Source organism: Heptranchias perlo, unplaced genomic scaffold, assembly GCF_035084215.1.
Source record: "Heptranchias perlo isolate sHepPer1 unplaced genomic scaffold, sHepPer1.hap1 HAP1_SCAFFOLD_597, whole genome shotgun sequence".
Lineage (NCBI taxonomy): Eukaryota > Metazoa > Chordata > Chondrichthyes > Hexanchiformes > Hexanchidae > Heptranchias > Heptranchias perlo.
Window position 1 is genome coordinate 3,049 of NW_027139620.1, and position 10,799 is coordinate 13,847.

At 66.8% G+C, this 10,799-nt stretch overlaps 2 protein-coding genes across 2 annotated transcripts; both read left to right on the forward strand.

Annotated features, from left to right (window-relative positions):
* The first annotated feature begins 977 nt into the window (after positions 1 to 977).
* Positions 978 to 4,376, forward strand: LOC137316640 (calpain-1 catalytic subunit-like). Its single transcript, XM_067980490.1, has 4 exons — positions 978 to 1,082; positions 1,800 to 1,913; positions 3,643 to 3,698; positions 3,903 to 4,376. The coding sequence occupies exons 1-4, from the start codon at positions 1,043 to 1,045 to the stop codon at positions 3,927 to 3,929; spliced, it is 237 nt and encodes a 78-aa protein (XP_067836591.1). The 5' UTR covers positions 978 to 1,042; the 3' UTR covers positions 3,930 to 4,376.
* Positions 3,941 to 7,753, forward strand: LOC137316643 (uncharacterized). Its single transcript, XM_067980492.1, has 3 exons — positions 3,941 to 3,971; positions 4,134 to 4,189; positions 4,384 to 7,753. Exons 1-3 carry the CDS (start codon positions 3,941 to 3,943, stop codon positions 7,660 to 7,662), a joined length of 3,366 nt encoding a protein of 1,121 aa, XP_067836593.1. The 3' UTR covers positions 7,663 to 7,753.
* Positions 7,754 to 10,799: the final 3,046 nt, after the last annotated feature.

Consider the following 10,799-nt stretch of genomic DNA (forward strand, 5'->3'; position numbering starts at 1 on the left):
GTCCACAGATCCCTGAAGGTAGCAGGACATGTAGATAAGGTGGTTAAGAAGGCATATGGAATACTTTCCTTTATTAGCCGAGGTATAGAATATAAGAGCAGGGATATTATGCTGGAACTGTATAAAACACTAGTTAGGCCACAGCTTGAGTACTGTGTACAGTTCTGGTCACCACATTACAGGAAAGATGTGATTGCACTAGAGAGAGTGCAGAGGAGATTTACGAGGATGTTGCCAGGACTGGAGAATTTTAGCTATGAGGAAAGATTGGATAGACTGGGGTTGTTTTCCTTGGAACAGAGGAGGCTGAGGGGAGATTTAATTGAGGTGTATAAAATTATGAGGGGCCGAGATAGAGTGGATAGGAAGGACCTATTTCCCTTAGCGGAGGGGTCAATAACCAGGGGGCATAGATTTAAAGTGATTGGAGGAAGGATTAGAGGGGAGCTGGGGAGGAATGTTTTCCCCCAGAGGGTGGTGGGGGTCTGGAACTCACTGCCTGAGAGGGTGGGAGAGGCAGAAACCCTCAACTCATTAAAAAAATCCCTGGATGTTCACCTGAAGAGCCGTGACCCGCAGGGGACCGAGTGCGGGAAAGTGGGATCAGGCTGGGTGGCTCGCTTCTCAGCCGGCACAGACACAATGGGCCGAATGGCCTCCTCCTGTGCCGTAACTTTTTATGATTCTAACTCGGGGGCATAGTCTCAGGATAAGGGGTCGGCCATTTAGGACTGAGATGAGGAGGAATTTCTTCACTCAGAGGGTTGTGAATCTTTGGAATTCTCCACCCCAGAGGGCTGTGGATGCTGAGTCATTGAGTATATTCAGGGCTGAGATGGATAGATTTTTGGACTCTCGGGGAATGAAGGGATATGGGGATCGGGCAGGAAAGTGGAGTTGAGGGTGAAGATCAGCCATGATCTGATAGAATGGTGGAGCAGGCTCGAGGGGCCGAATGGCCGACTCCTGCTCTTATGTCGTATGTTCTTCTGTTCACTCACAGGGTATTTTCAGACAGTACGACCTGGACAAGTCTGGCACGATGAGTTCCTATGAAATGAGACTCGCCCTCGAATCGGCAGGTAGGTGCTCGCCTGGCCCTCCTCCCCCTCACCCGTCCCTCCACTCCCGGTCCCTCCACTCCCGGTCCCCCCACTCCCGGTCCCCCCACTCCCGGTCCCCCCACTCCCGGTCCCCCCACTCCCGGTCCCCCCGTCGCTCCCGGTCCCCCGTCGCCCCCTCTCCCGGTACACCGTTACACCGTTCCCCCCTCGCCCGGTTCCCCCCCCTCGCCCCGTTCCCCCCCTCGCCCCGTTCCCCCCCCGTCGCCCCGTTCCCCCCCCGTCGCCCCGTTCCCCCCCGTCGCCCCGTTCCCCCCCCTCGCCCCGTTCCCCCCCCCTCGCCCCGTTCCCCCCCCCTCGCCCCGTTCCCCCCCCCTCGCCCCGTTCCCCCCCCCCTCGCCCCGTTCCCCCCCCCCTCGCCCCGTTCCCCCCCCCCCTCGCCCCGTTCCCCCCCCCCTCGCCCCGTTCCCCCCCCCCTCGCCCCGTTCCCCCCCCCCTCGCCCCGTTCCCCCCCCCCTCGCCCCGTTCCCCCCCCCTCGCCCCGTTCCCCCCCCCCTCGCCCCGTTCCCCCCCCCCTCGCCCCGTTCCCCCCCCCCCCTCGCCCCGTTCCCCCCCCCCTCGCCCCGTTCCCCCCCCCCCTCGCCCCTTTCCCCCCCCCCTCGCCCCGTTCCCCCGTTCACTCGGTCTCTTCTGTTTAACAGCCTCCTGCTCTCTTTGCCTCCTTTGCAATCTCCACAGGTTTTAAAATCAACAATCGCATTCACCAATCCATCGTCGGTCGTTACGCTGAGGACGACGCGCTGGATTTTGACAACTTCATCTCCTGCCTGGTCAGACTGGAGGCCATGTTCAGTGAGTATCCCCCGCCCTCCCTCTCTCCCCCGCCCTCGCTCTCTCCCCCGCCCTCCCTCTCCCCCCCCCCCCCTCCCTCTCTCCCCCGCCCTCCCTCTCTCCCCCGCCCTCCCGCCCTCCCTCTCTCCCCCGCCCTCCCGCCCTCCCCCTCTCCCCCGCCCTCCCCCTCTCCCCCGCCCTCCCCCTCTCCCCCGCCCTCCCTCTCTCCCCGGCCCTCCCTCTCTCCCCCGCCCTCCCTCTCTCCCCCGCCCTCCCTCTCTCCCCCGCCCTCCCTCTCTCCCCCGCCCTTCCTCTCTCCCCCGCCCTCCCCCTCTCCCCCGCCCTCCCCCTCTCCCCGCCCTCCCTCTCTCCCCGGCCCTCCCTCTCTCCCCCGCCCTCCCTCTCTCCCCCGCCCTCCCCCTCTCCCCCGCCCTCCCTCTCTCCCCCGCCCTCCCCCTCTCCCCCGCCCTCCCCCTCTCCCCCGCCCTCCCCCTCTCCCCCGCCCTCCCCCTCTCCCCCGCCCTCCCTCTCTCCCCCGCCCTCCCTCTCTCCCCCGCCCTCCCTCTCTCCCCCGCCCTCCCTCTCTCCCCCGCCCTCCCTCTCTCCCCCGCCCTCCCTCTCTCCCCCGCCCTCCCTCTCTCCCCCGCCCTCCCTCTCTCCCCCGCCCTCCCTCTCTCCCCCGCCCTCCCTCTCTCCCCCGCCCTCCCGCTCTCCCCCGCCCTCCCGCTCTCCCCCGCCCTCCCGCTCTCCCCCGCCCTCCCGCTCTCCCCCGCCCTCCCGCTCTCCCCCGCCCTCCCCCTCTCCCCCGCCCTCCCCCTCCCCCCCGCCCTCCCCCCCTCTCCCCCGCCCTCCCCCCCTCTCCCCCGCCCTCCCCCTCTCCCCCGCCCTCCCCCTCTCCCCCGCCCTCCCCCTCTCCCCCGCCCTCCCCCTCTCCCCCGCCCTCCCCCTCTCCCCCGCCCTCCCCCTCTCCCCCGCCCTCCCCCTCTCCCCCGCCCTCCCCCCCGCCCTCCCCCTCCCCCCCGCCCTCCCTCTCTCCCCCCGCCCTCTCTCTCTCCCCCCGCCCTCTCTCTCTCCCCCCGCCCTCTCTCTCTCCCCCCGCCCTCTCTCTCTCCCCCCGCCCTCTCTCTCTCTCCCCCCGCCCTCTCTCTCTCTCCCCCCGCCCTCTCTCTCTCCCCCCGCCCTCTCTCTCTCCCCCCGCCCTCTCTCTCTCCCCCCGCCCTCTCTCTCTCCCCCCGCCCTCTCTCTCTCCCCCCGCCCTCTCTCTCTCCCCCCGCCCTCTCTCTCTCCCCCCGCCCTCTCTCTCTCTCCCCCCGCCCTCTCTCTCTCTCCCCCCGCCCTCTCTCTCTCCCCCCGCCCTCTCTCTCTCCCCCCGCCCTCTCTCTCTCCCCCCGCCCTCTCTCTCTCCCCCCGCCCTCTCTCTCTCTCCCCCCGCCCTCTCTCTCTCTCCCCCCGCCCTCTCTCTCTCCCCCCGCCCTCTCTCTCTCCCCCCGCCCTCTCTCTCTCCCCCCGCCCTCTCTCTCTCCCCCCGCCCTCTCTCTCTCCCCCCGCCCTCTCTCTCTCCCCCCGCCCTCTCTCTCTCCCCCCGCCCTCTCTCTCTCTCCCCCCGCCCTCTCTCTCTCTCCCCCCGCCCTCTCTCTCTCCCCCCGCCCTCTCTCTCTCTCCCCCGCCCTCCCCCTCTCCCCCGCCCCCCCCTCCAGACATGTAATATTTGATATTTATTTAGATTAACTGAAATCCCCTTTATTGTCAGGATCGTTCAAAGCTCTGGAGCAGGAGGACGGGACCATTGAGATGAACCTGAACGAAGTGAGTTCTGATTGTTCCTCAGTCCCACATCTTTTCCCCAACATTTCCCCATTGGGTACAGTAAAGGGGACGGTGGGGGAGGCCAGGGGCCTCGGGCTGGGCCCGTCTGCTGGGACCGGGCCTCGGGCCTCGGGCTCTATCGATGAGTCTCCATGTTTTGCTGCTCAGACTCACTGACTCCGGCTCTGTTTGTGTTTTTTTCAGTGGCTCACTCTCACCATGTCGGGCTAAAGAGCGATTGGATGACCCTGAGACTGGACGTGACTCCGCCCCGTACACGGACCCCCTGACGCCTGACCCCCCCCCGCAGAATCCTGACCCCCCCCCGCAGAATCCTGACCCCCACCCCACCCCCACCCTGTCCCCGGAGTGATCCCGTCCGGGAGTGCAGAGACTGTGGCTCAAGCTGCATATCAGGGAAACCCCGTGTGTGAGGGAGAGGCGGTGGGGGTGAACCCCGTGTGAGCCTCCTCCCCCGCCCCATCCATCCTCGTCTCCCCCATCCTTCCCTTCTCCCCTCCCCCCCCCAGCCCGTCGCCGTCTCCATCTCCCCCATCCTCCCCTCCCCCCGTTTCCGTCTCCCCCATGCTCCCTTCCCCCTGTTTCCGAATCCCCCATCTTTCCCTCCCCTCCCCCCTGTCCGTCCCCAAATCCCCCATCCTTCCCTCCTCCCCCCGTCCGTCTCCGTCTCCCCCATCCTCCCCTCCCCTCCCCCCGCTTCCGTCTCCCCCATCCTCCCCTCCCGTCCGTCCGTCTCCAAATCCCCCATCCTCCCCTCCCCCCCCCGTCTGTCTCCGAATCCCCCATCCTCCCCTCCCCTCCCGTCCGTCCGTCTCCGAATCCCCCATCCTCCCCTCCCCCCCCGTCTGTCCGTCTCCGAATCCCCCATCCTCCCCTCCCCCCCCGTCCGTCTCCGAATCCCCCATCCTCCCCTCCCCCCCCGTCCGTCTCCGAATCCCCCATCCTCCCCTCCCCCCCCGTCTGTCCGTCTCCGAATCCCCCATCCTCCCCTCCCCCCCCGTCCGTCTCCGAATCCCCCATCCTCCCCTCCCCCCCCCGTCCGTCTCCGAATCCCCCATCCTCCCCTCCCCCCCCGTCTGTCCGTCTCCGAATCCCCCATCCTCCCCTCCCCCCCCGTCCGTCTCCGAATCCCCCATCCTCCCCTCCCCCCCCGTCCGTCTCCGAATCCCCCATCCTCCCCTCCCCTCCCGTCTGTCCGTCTCCGAATCCCCCATCCTCCCCTCCCCCCCCGTCTGTCCGTCTCCGAATCCCCCATCCTCCCCTCCCCCCCCGTCTGTCCGTCTCCGAATCCCCCATCCTCCCCTCCCCCCCCCCGTCTGTCCGTCTCCGAATCCCCCATCCTCCCCTCCCCCCCCCGTCTGTCCGTCTCCGAATCCCCCATCCTCCCCTCCCCCCCCCGTCCGTCTCCGAATCCCCCATCCTCCCCTCCCGTCCGTCCGTCTCCGAATCCCCCATCCTCCCCTCCCCCCCCGTCTGTCCGTCTCCGAATCCCCCATCCTCCCCTCCCCCCCCGTCCGTCTCCGAATCCCCCATCCTCCCCTCCCGTCCGTCCGTCTCCGAATCCCCCATCCTCCCCTCCCGTCCGTCCGTCTCCGAATCCCCCATCCTCCCCTCCCCCCCCGTCTGTCCGTCTCCGAATCCCCCATCCTCCCCTCCCGTCCGTCTGTCTCCGAATCCCCCATCCTCCCCTCCCCCCCCGTCTGTCCGTCTCCGAATCCCCCATCCTCCCCTCCCCCCCCGTCCGTCTCCGAATCCCCCATCCTCCCCTCCCCCCCCGTCCGTCTCCGAATCCCCCATCCTCCCCTCCCCCCCCGTCTGTCCGTCTCCGAATCCCCCATCCTCCCCTCCCCCCCCCCGTCTGTCCGTCTCCGAATCCCCCATCCTCCCCTCCCCTCCCGTCCGTCCGTCTCCGAATCCCCCATCCTCCCCTCCCCCCCCCCGTCTGTCCGTCTCCGAATCCCCCATCCTCCCCTCCCCCCCCCGTCTGTCCGTCTCCGAATCCCCCATCCTCCCCTCCCCCCCCCGTCCGTCTCCGAATCCCCCATCCTCCCCTCCCGTCCGTCCGTCTCCGAATCCCCCATCCTCCCCTCCCCCCCCGTCTGTCCGTCTCCGAATCCCCCATCCTCCCCTCCCCCCCCGTCCGTCTCCGAATCCCCCATCCTCCCCTCCCGTCCGTCCGTCTCCGAATCCCCCATCCTCCCCTCCCGTCCGTCCGTCTCCGAATCCCCCATCCTCCCCTCCCCCCCCGTCTGTCCGTCTCCGAATCCCCCATCCTCCCCTCCCGTCCGTCTGTCTCCGAATCCCCCATCCTCCCCTCCCCCCCCGTCTGTCCGTCTCCGAATCCCCCATCCTCCCCTCCCCCCCCGTCCGTCTCCGAATCCCCCATCCTCCCCTCCCCCCCCGTCCGTCTCCGAATCCCCCATCCTCCCCTCCCCTCCCGTCCGTCCGTCTCCGAATCCCCCATCCTCCCCTCCCCCCCCGTCTGTCCGTCTCCGAATCCCCCATCCTCCCCTCCCCCCCCGTCCGTCTCCGAATCCCCCATCCTCCCCTCCCGTCCGTCCGTCTCCAAATCCCCCATCCTCCCCTCCCCCCCCGTCTGTCCGTCTCCGAATCCCCCATCCTCCCCTCCCCCCCCGTCCGTCTCCGAATCCCCCATCCTCCCCTCCCGTCCGTCCGTCTCCGAATCCCCCATCCTCCCCTCCCCCCCCCGTCTGTCCGTCTCCGAATCCCCCATCCTCCCCTCCCCCCCCGTCCGTCTCCGAATCCCCCATCCTCCCCTCCCCCCCCGTCCGTCTCCGAATCCCCCATCCTCCCCTCCCCCCCCGTCTGTCCGTCTCCGAATCCCCCATCCTCCCCTCCCCTCCCGTCTGTCCGTCTCCGAATCCCCCATCCTCCCCTCCCCCCCCGTCTGTCCGTCTCCGAATCCCCCATCCTCCCCTCCCCCCCCGTCTGTCCGTCTCCGAATCCTCCATCCTCCCCTCCCCTCCCGTCCGTCCGTCTCCGAATCCCCCATCCTCCCCTCCCCCCCCGTCTGTCCGTCTCCGAATCCCCCATCCTCCCCTCCCCCCCCGTCCGTCTCCGAATCCCCCATCCTCCCCTCCCCCCCCGTCCGTCTCCGAATCCCCCATCCTCCCCTCCCCCCCCGTCCGTCTCCGAATCCCCCATCCTCCCCTCCCGTCCGTCCGTCTCCGAATCCCCCATCCTCCCCTCCCCCCCCGTCTGTCCGTCTCCGAATCCCCCATCCTCCCCTCCCGTCCGTCTGTCTCCGAATCCCCCATCCTCCCCTCCCCCCCCCGTCTGTCCGTCTCCGAATCCCCCATCCTCCCCTCCCCCCGTCCGTCCGTCTCCGAATCCCCCATCCTCCCCTCCCCTCCCGTCCGTCCGTCTCCGAATCCCCCATCCTCCCCTCCCGTCCGTCCGTCTCCGAATCCCCCATCCTCCCCTCCCCCCCCGTCTGTCCGTCTCCGAATCCCCCATCCTCCCCTCCCCCCCCGTCTGTCCGTCTCCGAATCCCCCATCCTCCCCTCCCGTCTGTCCGTCTCCGAATCCCCCATCCTCCCCTCCCCCCCCGTCTGTCCGTCTCCGAATCCCCCATCCTCCCCTCCCGTCTGTCCGTCTCCGAATCCCCCATCCTCCCCTCCCCTCCCGTCTGTCCGTCTCCGAATCCCCCATCCTCCCCTCCCCCCCCCGTCCGTCTCCGAATCCCCCATCCTCCCCTCCCCCCCCGTCCGTCTCCGAATCCCCCATCCTCCCCTCCCCTCCCCCCCCGTCCGTCTCCGAATCCCCCATCCTCCCCCCCCGTCCGTCTCCGAATCCCCCATCCTCCCCTCCACCCCCGTCTGTCTCCGAATCCCCCATCCTCCCCTCCCCCCCCGTCCGTCTCCGTCTCCCCCCCCCACCCTTGCTGGGAGTTCCAGGGGCTCGGACTCTGTACCTGCACTGATTGTGGGGACGATATCGAGCACCTCTCCACTCCCATAGCTCTTTCCTTCAATCTGTTTTATTTAGAGTTTGCACTCTGCCTGTTGATCTCTCTCCTATAATTCTCCAGACGGTGGTTGGAGAAGCCTGTAACTGTGATCACAGACCAGAGACACTATTAAATCAATTAACCACCAATAAACCACTAATTAACCACCGGTTAACCACAGGTAATGTGTTTTATTTTATACACTGACACACGCAAAGCACTGTGGGAGTATCCTGACTCATGCAGTTCTGGGGCAGGGAGGGGGGGGGCTTCAGATTCCTGGGACATTGGGATCAGTCCTGGGGACAGGAGGGGGGGCTTCAGATTCCTGGGACATTGGGATCAGTCCTGGGGCAGGAGGGGGGGGCTTCAGATTCCTGGGACATTGGGACCAGTTCTGGGGCAGGAGGGGGGGCTTCAGATTCCTGGGACATTGGGACCAGTTCTGGGGACAGGAGGGGGGGCTTCAGATTCCTGGGACATTGGGACCAGTCCTGGGGCAGGAGGGGGGGGGGCTTCAGATTCCTGGGGCATTGGGACCAGTTCTGGGGACAGGAGGGGGGGGGGCTTCAGATTCCTGGGACATTGGGACCAGTCCTGGGGCAGGAGGGGGGGGGGGCTTCAGATTCCTGGGACATTGGGACCAGTCCTGGGGCAGGAGGGGGGGCTTCAGATTCCTGGGACATTGGGATCAGTCCTGGGACAGGAGGGGGGGCTTCAGATTCCTGGGACATTGGGACCAGTCCTGGGGCAGGAGGGGGGGCTTCAGATTCCTGGGACATTGGGACCAGTCCTGGGGCAGGAGGGGGGGGGGGCTTCAGATTCCTGGGACATTGGGACCAGTCCTGGGGCAGGAGGGGGGGCTTCAGATTCCTGGGACATTGGGACCAGTCCTGGGGCAGGAGGGGGGGCTTCAGATTCCTGGGACATTGGGACCAGTCCTGGGGCAGGAGGGGGGGGGGGCTTCAGATTCCTGGGACATTGGGACCAGTCCTGGGGCAGGAGGGGGGGCTTCAGATTCCTGGGACATTGGGACCAGTCCTGGGGCAGGAGGGGGGGGGGGCTTCAGATTCCTGGGACATTGGGACCAGTCCTGGGGCAGGAGGGGGGGGGGGCTTCAGATTCCTGGGACATTGGGACCAGTCCTGGGGCAGGAGGGGGGGGGGCTTCAGATTCCTGGGGCATTGGGACCAGTCCTGGGGCAGGAGGGGGGGCTTCAGATTCCTGGGACATTGGGACCAGTTCTGGGGACAGGAGGGGGGGCTTCAGATTCCTGGGACATTGGGACCAGTCCTGGGGGAGGAGGGGGGGCTTCAGATTCCTGGGACATTGGGACCAGTCCTGGAGCAGGAGGGGGGGGGGCTTCAGATTCCTGGGGCATTGGGACCAGTCCTGGGGCAGGAGGGGGGGGGGGCTTCAGATTCCTGGGGCATTGGGACCAGTCCTGGGGCAGGAGGGGGGGCTTCAGATTCCTGGGACATTGGGACCAGTCCTGGGGCTGGAGGGAGGGCTTCAGATTCCTGGGACATTGGGACCAGTCCTGGGACAGGAGGGGGGGCTTCAGATTCCTGGGACATTGGGACCAGTTCTGGGGACAGGAGGGGGGGGGGCTTCAGATTCCTGGGACATTGGGACCAGTTCTGGGGACAGGAGGGGGGGCTTCAGATTCCTGGGACATTGGGACCAGTCGTGGGGGAGGAGGGGGGGCTTCAGATTCCTGGGACATTGGGACCAGTCCTGGAGCAGGAGGGGGGGGGGCTTCAGATTCCTGGGGCATTGGGACCAGTCCTGGGGCAGGAGGGGGGGCTTCAGATTCCTGGGACATTGGGACCAGTCCTGGGGCAGGAGGGAGGGCTTCAGATTCCTGGGACATTGGGACCAGTCCTGGGGCAGGAGGGGGGGCTTCAGATTCCTGGGGCATTGGGACCAGTCCTGGGGCTGGAGGGGGGGCTTCAGATTCCTGGGACATTGGGACCAGTCGTGGGGGAGGAGGGGGGGCTTCAGATTCCTGGGACATTGGGACCAGTCCTGGGGGAGGAGGGGGGGCTTCAGATTCCTGGGACATTGGGACCAGTCCTGGGGGAGGAGGGGGGGCTTCAGATTCCTGGGACATTGGGACCAGTCCTGGGGCAGGAGGGGGGGGGGCTTCAGATTCCTGGGCATTGGGACCAGTCCTGGGACAGGAGGGGGGGGCTTCAGATTCCTGGGACATTGGGACCAGTCCTGGGGGAGGAGGGGGGGGCTTCAGATTCCTGGGACATTGGGACCAGTCCTGGGGGAGGAGGGGGGGGCTTCAGATTCCTGGGCATTGGGACCAGTCCTGGGACAGGAGGGGGGGGCTTCAGATTCCTGGGACATTGGGACCAGTCCTGGGGCAGGAGGTGGGGCTTCAGATTCCTGGGGCATTGGGACCAGTCCTGGGGCAGGAGGGGGGGCTTCAGATTCCTGGGGCATTGGGACCAGTCCTGGGACAGGAGGGGGGGCTTCAGATTCCTGGGGCATTGGGACCAGTCCTGGGGCAGGAGAGGGGGCTTCAGATTCCTGGGACATTGGGACCAGTCCTGGGGGAGGAGGGGGGGCTTCAGATTCCTGGGACATTGGGTCCAGTCCTGGGGGAGGAGGGGGGGCTTCAGATTCCTGGGCATTGGGACCAGTCCTGGGACAGGAGGGGGGGCTTCAGATTCCTGGGCATTGGGACCAGTCCTGGGACAGGAGGGGGGGCTTCAGATTCCTGGGGCATTGGGACCAGTCCTGGGACAGGAGGGGGGGCTTCAGATTCCTGGGGCATTGGGACCAGTCCTGGGGGAGGAGGGGGGGCTTCAGATTCCTGGGACATTGGGACCAGTCCTGGGGGAGGAAGGGATCTGTTCAAGATGGACGGGTTGCACCTCACCAGAAATGGGACCAATGTCCTCGCGGGGAGGTTCACTGGTGCTGTGGGGGAGGGTTTAAACTAATTTGGCAGGGGGAAGGGCAACAGGGTGAAACATTAGAGAGGAGAAACCAGGTACACAGAGGACTGGGAGGGACAATAAAACGAGAGTAAAGAATAGTTCAGAAATCGGAGGGGTCAGACAGGGGGCAAATGCGAGGCAGTCGAAGATGAGATT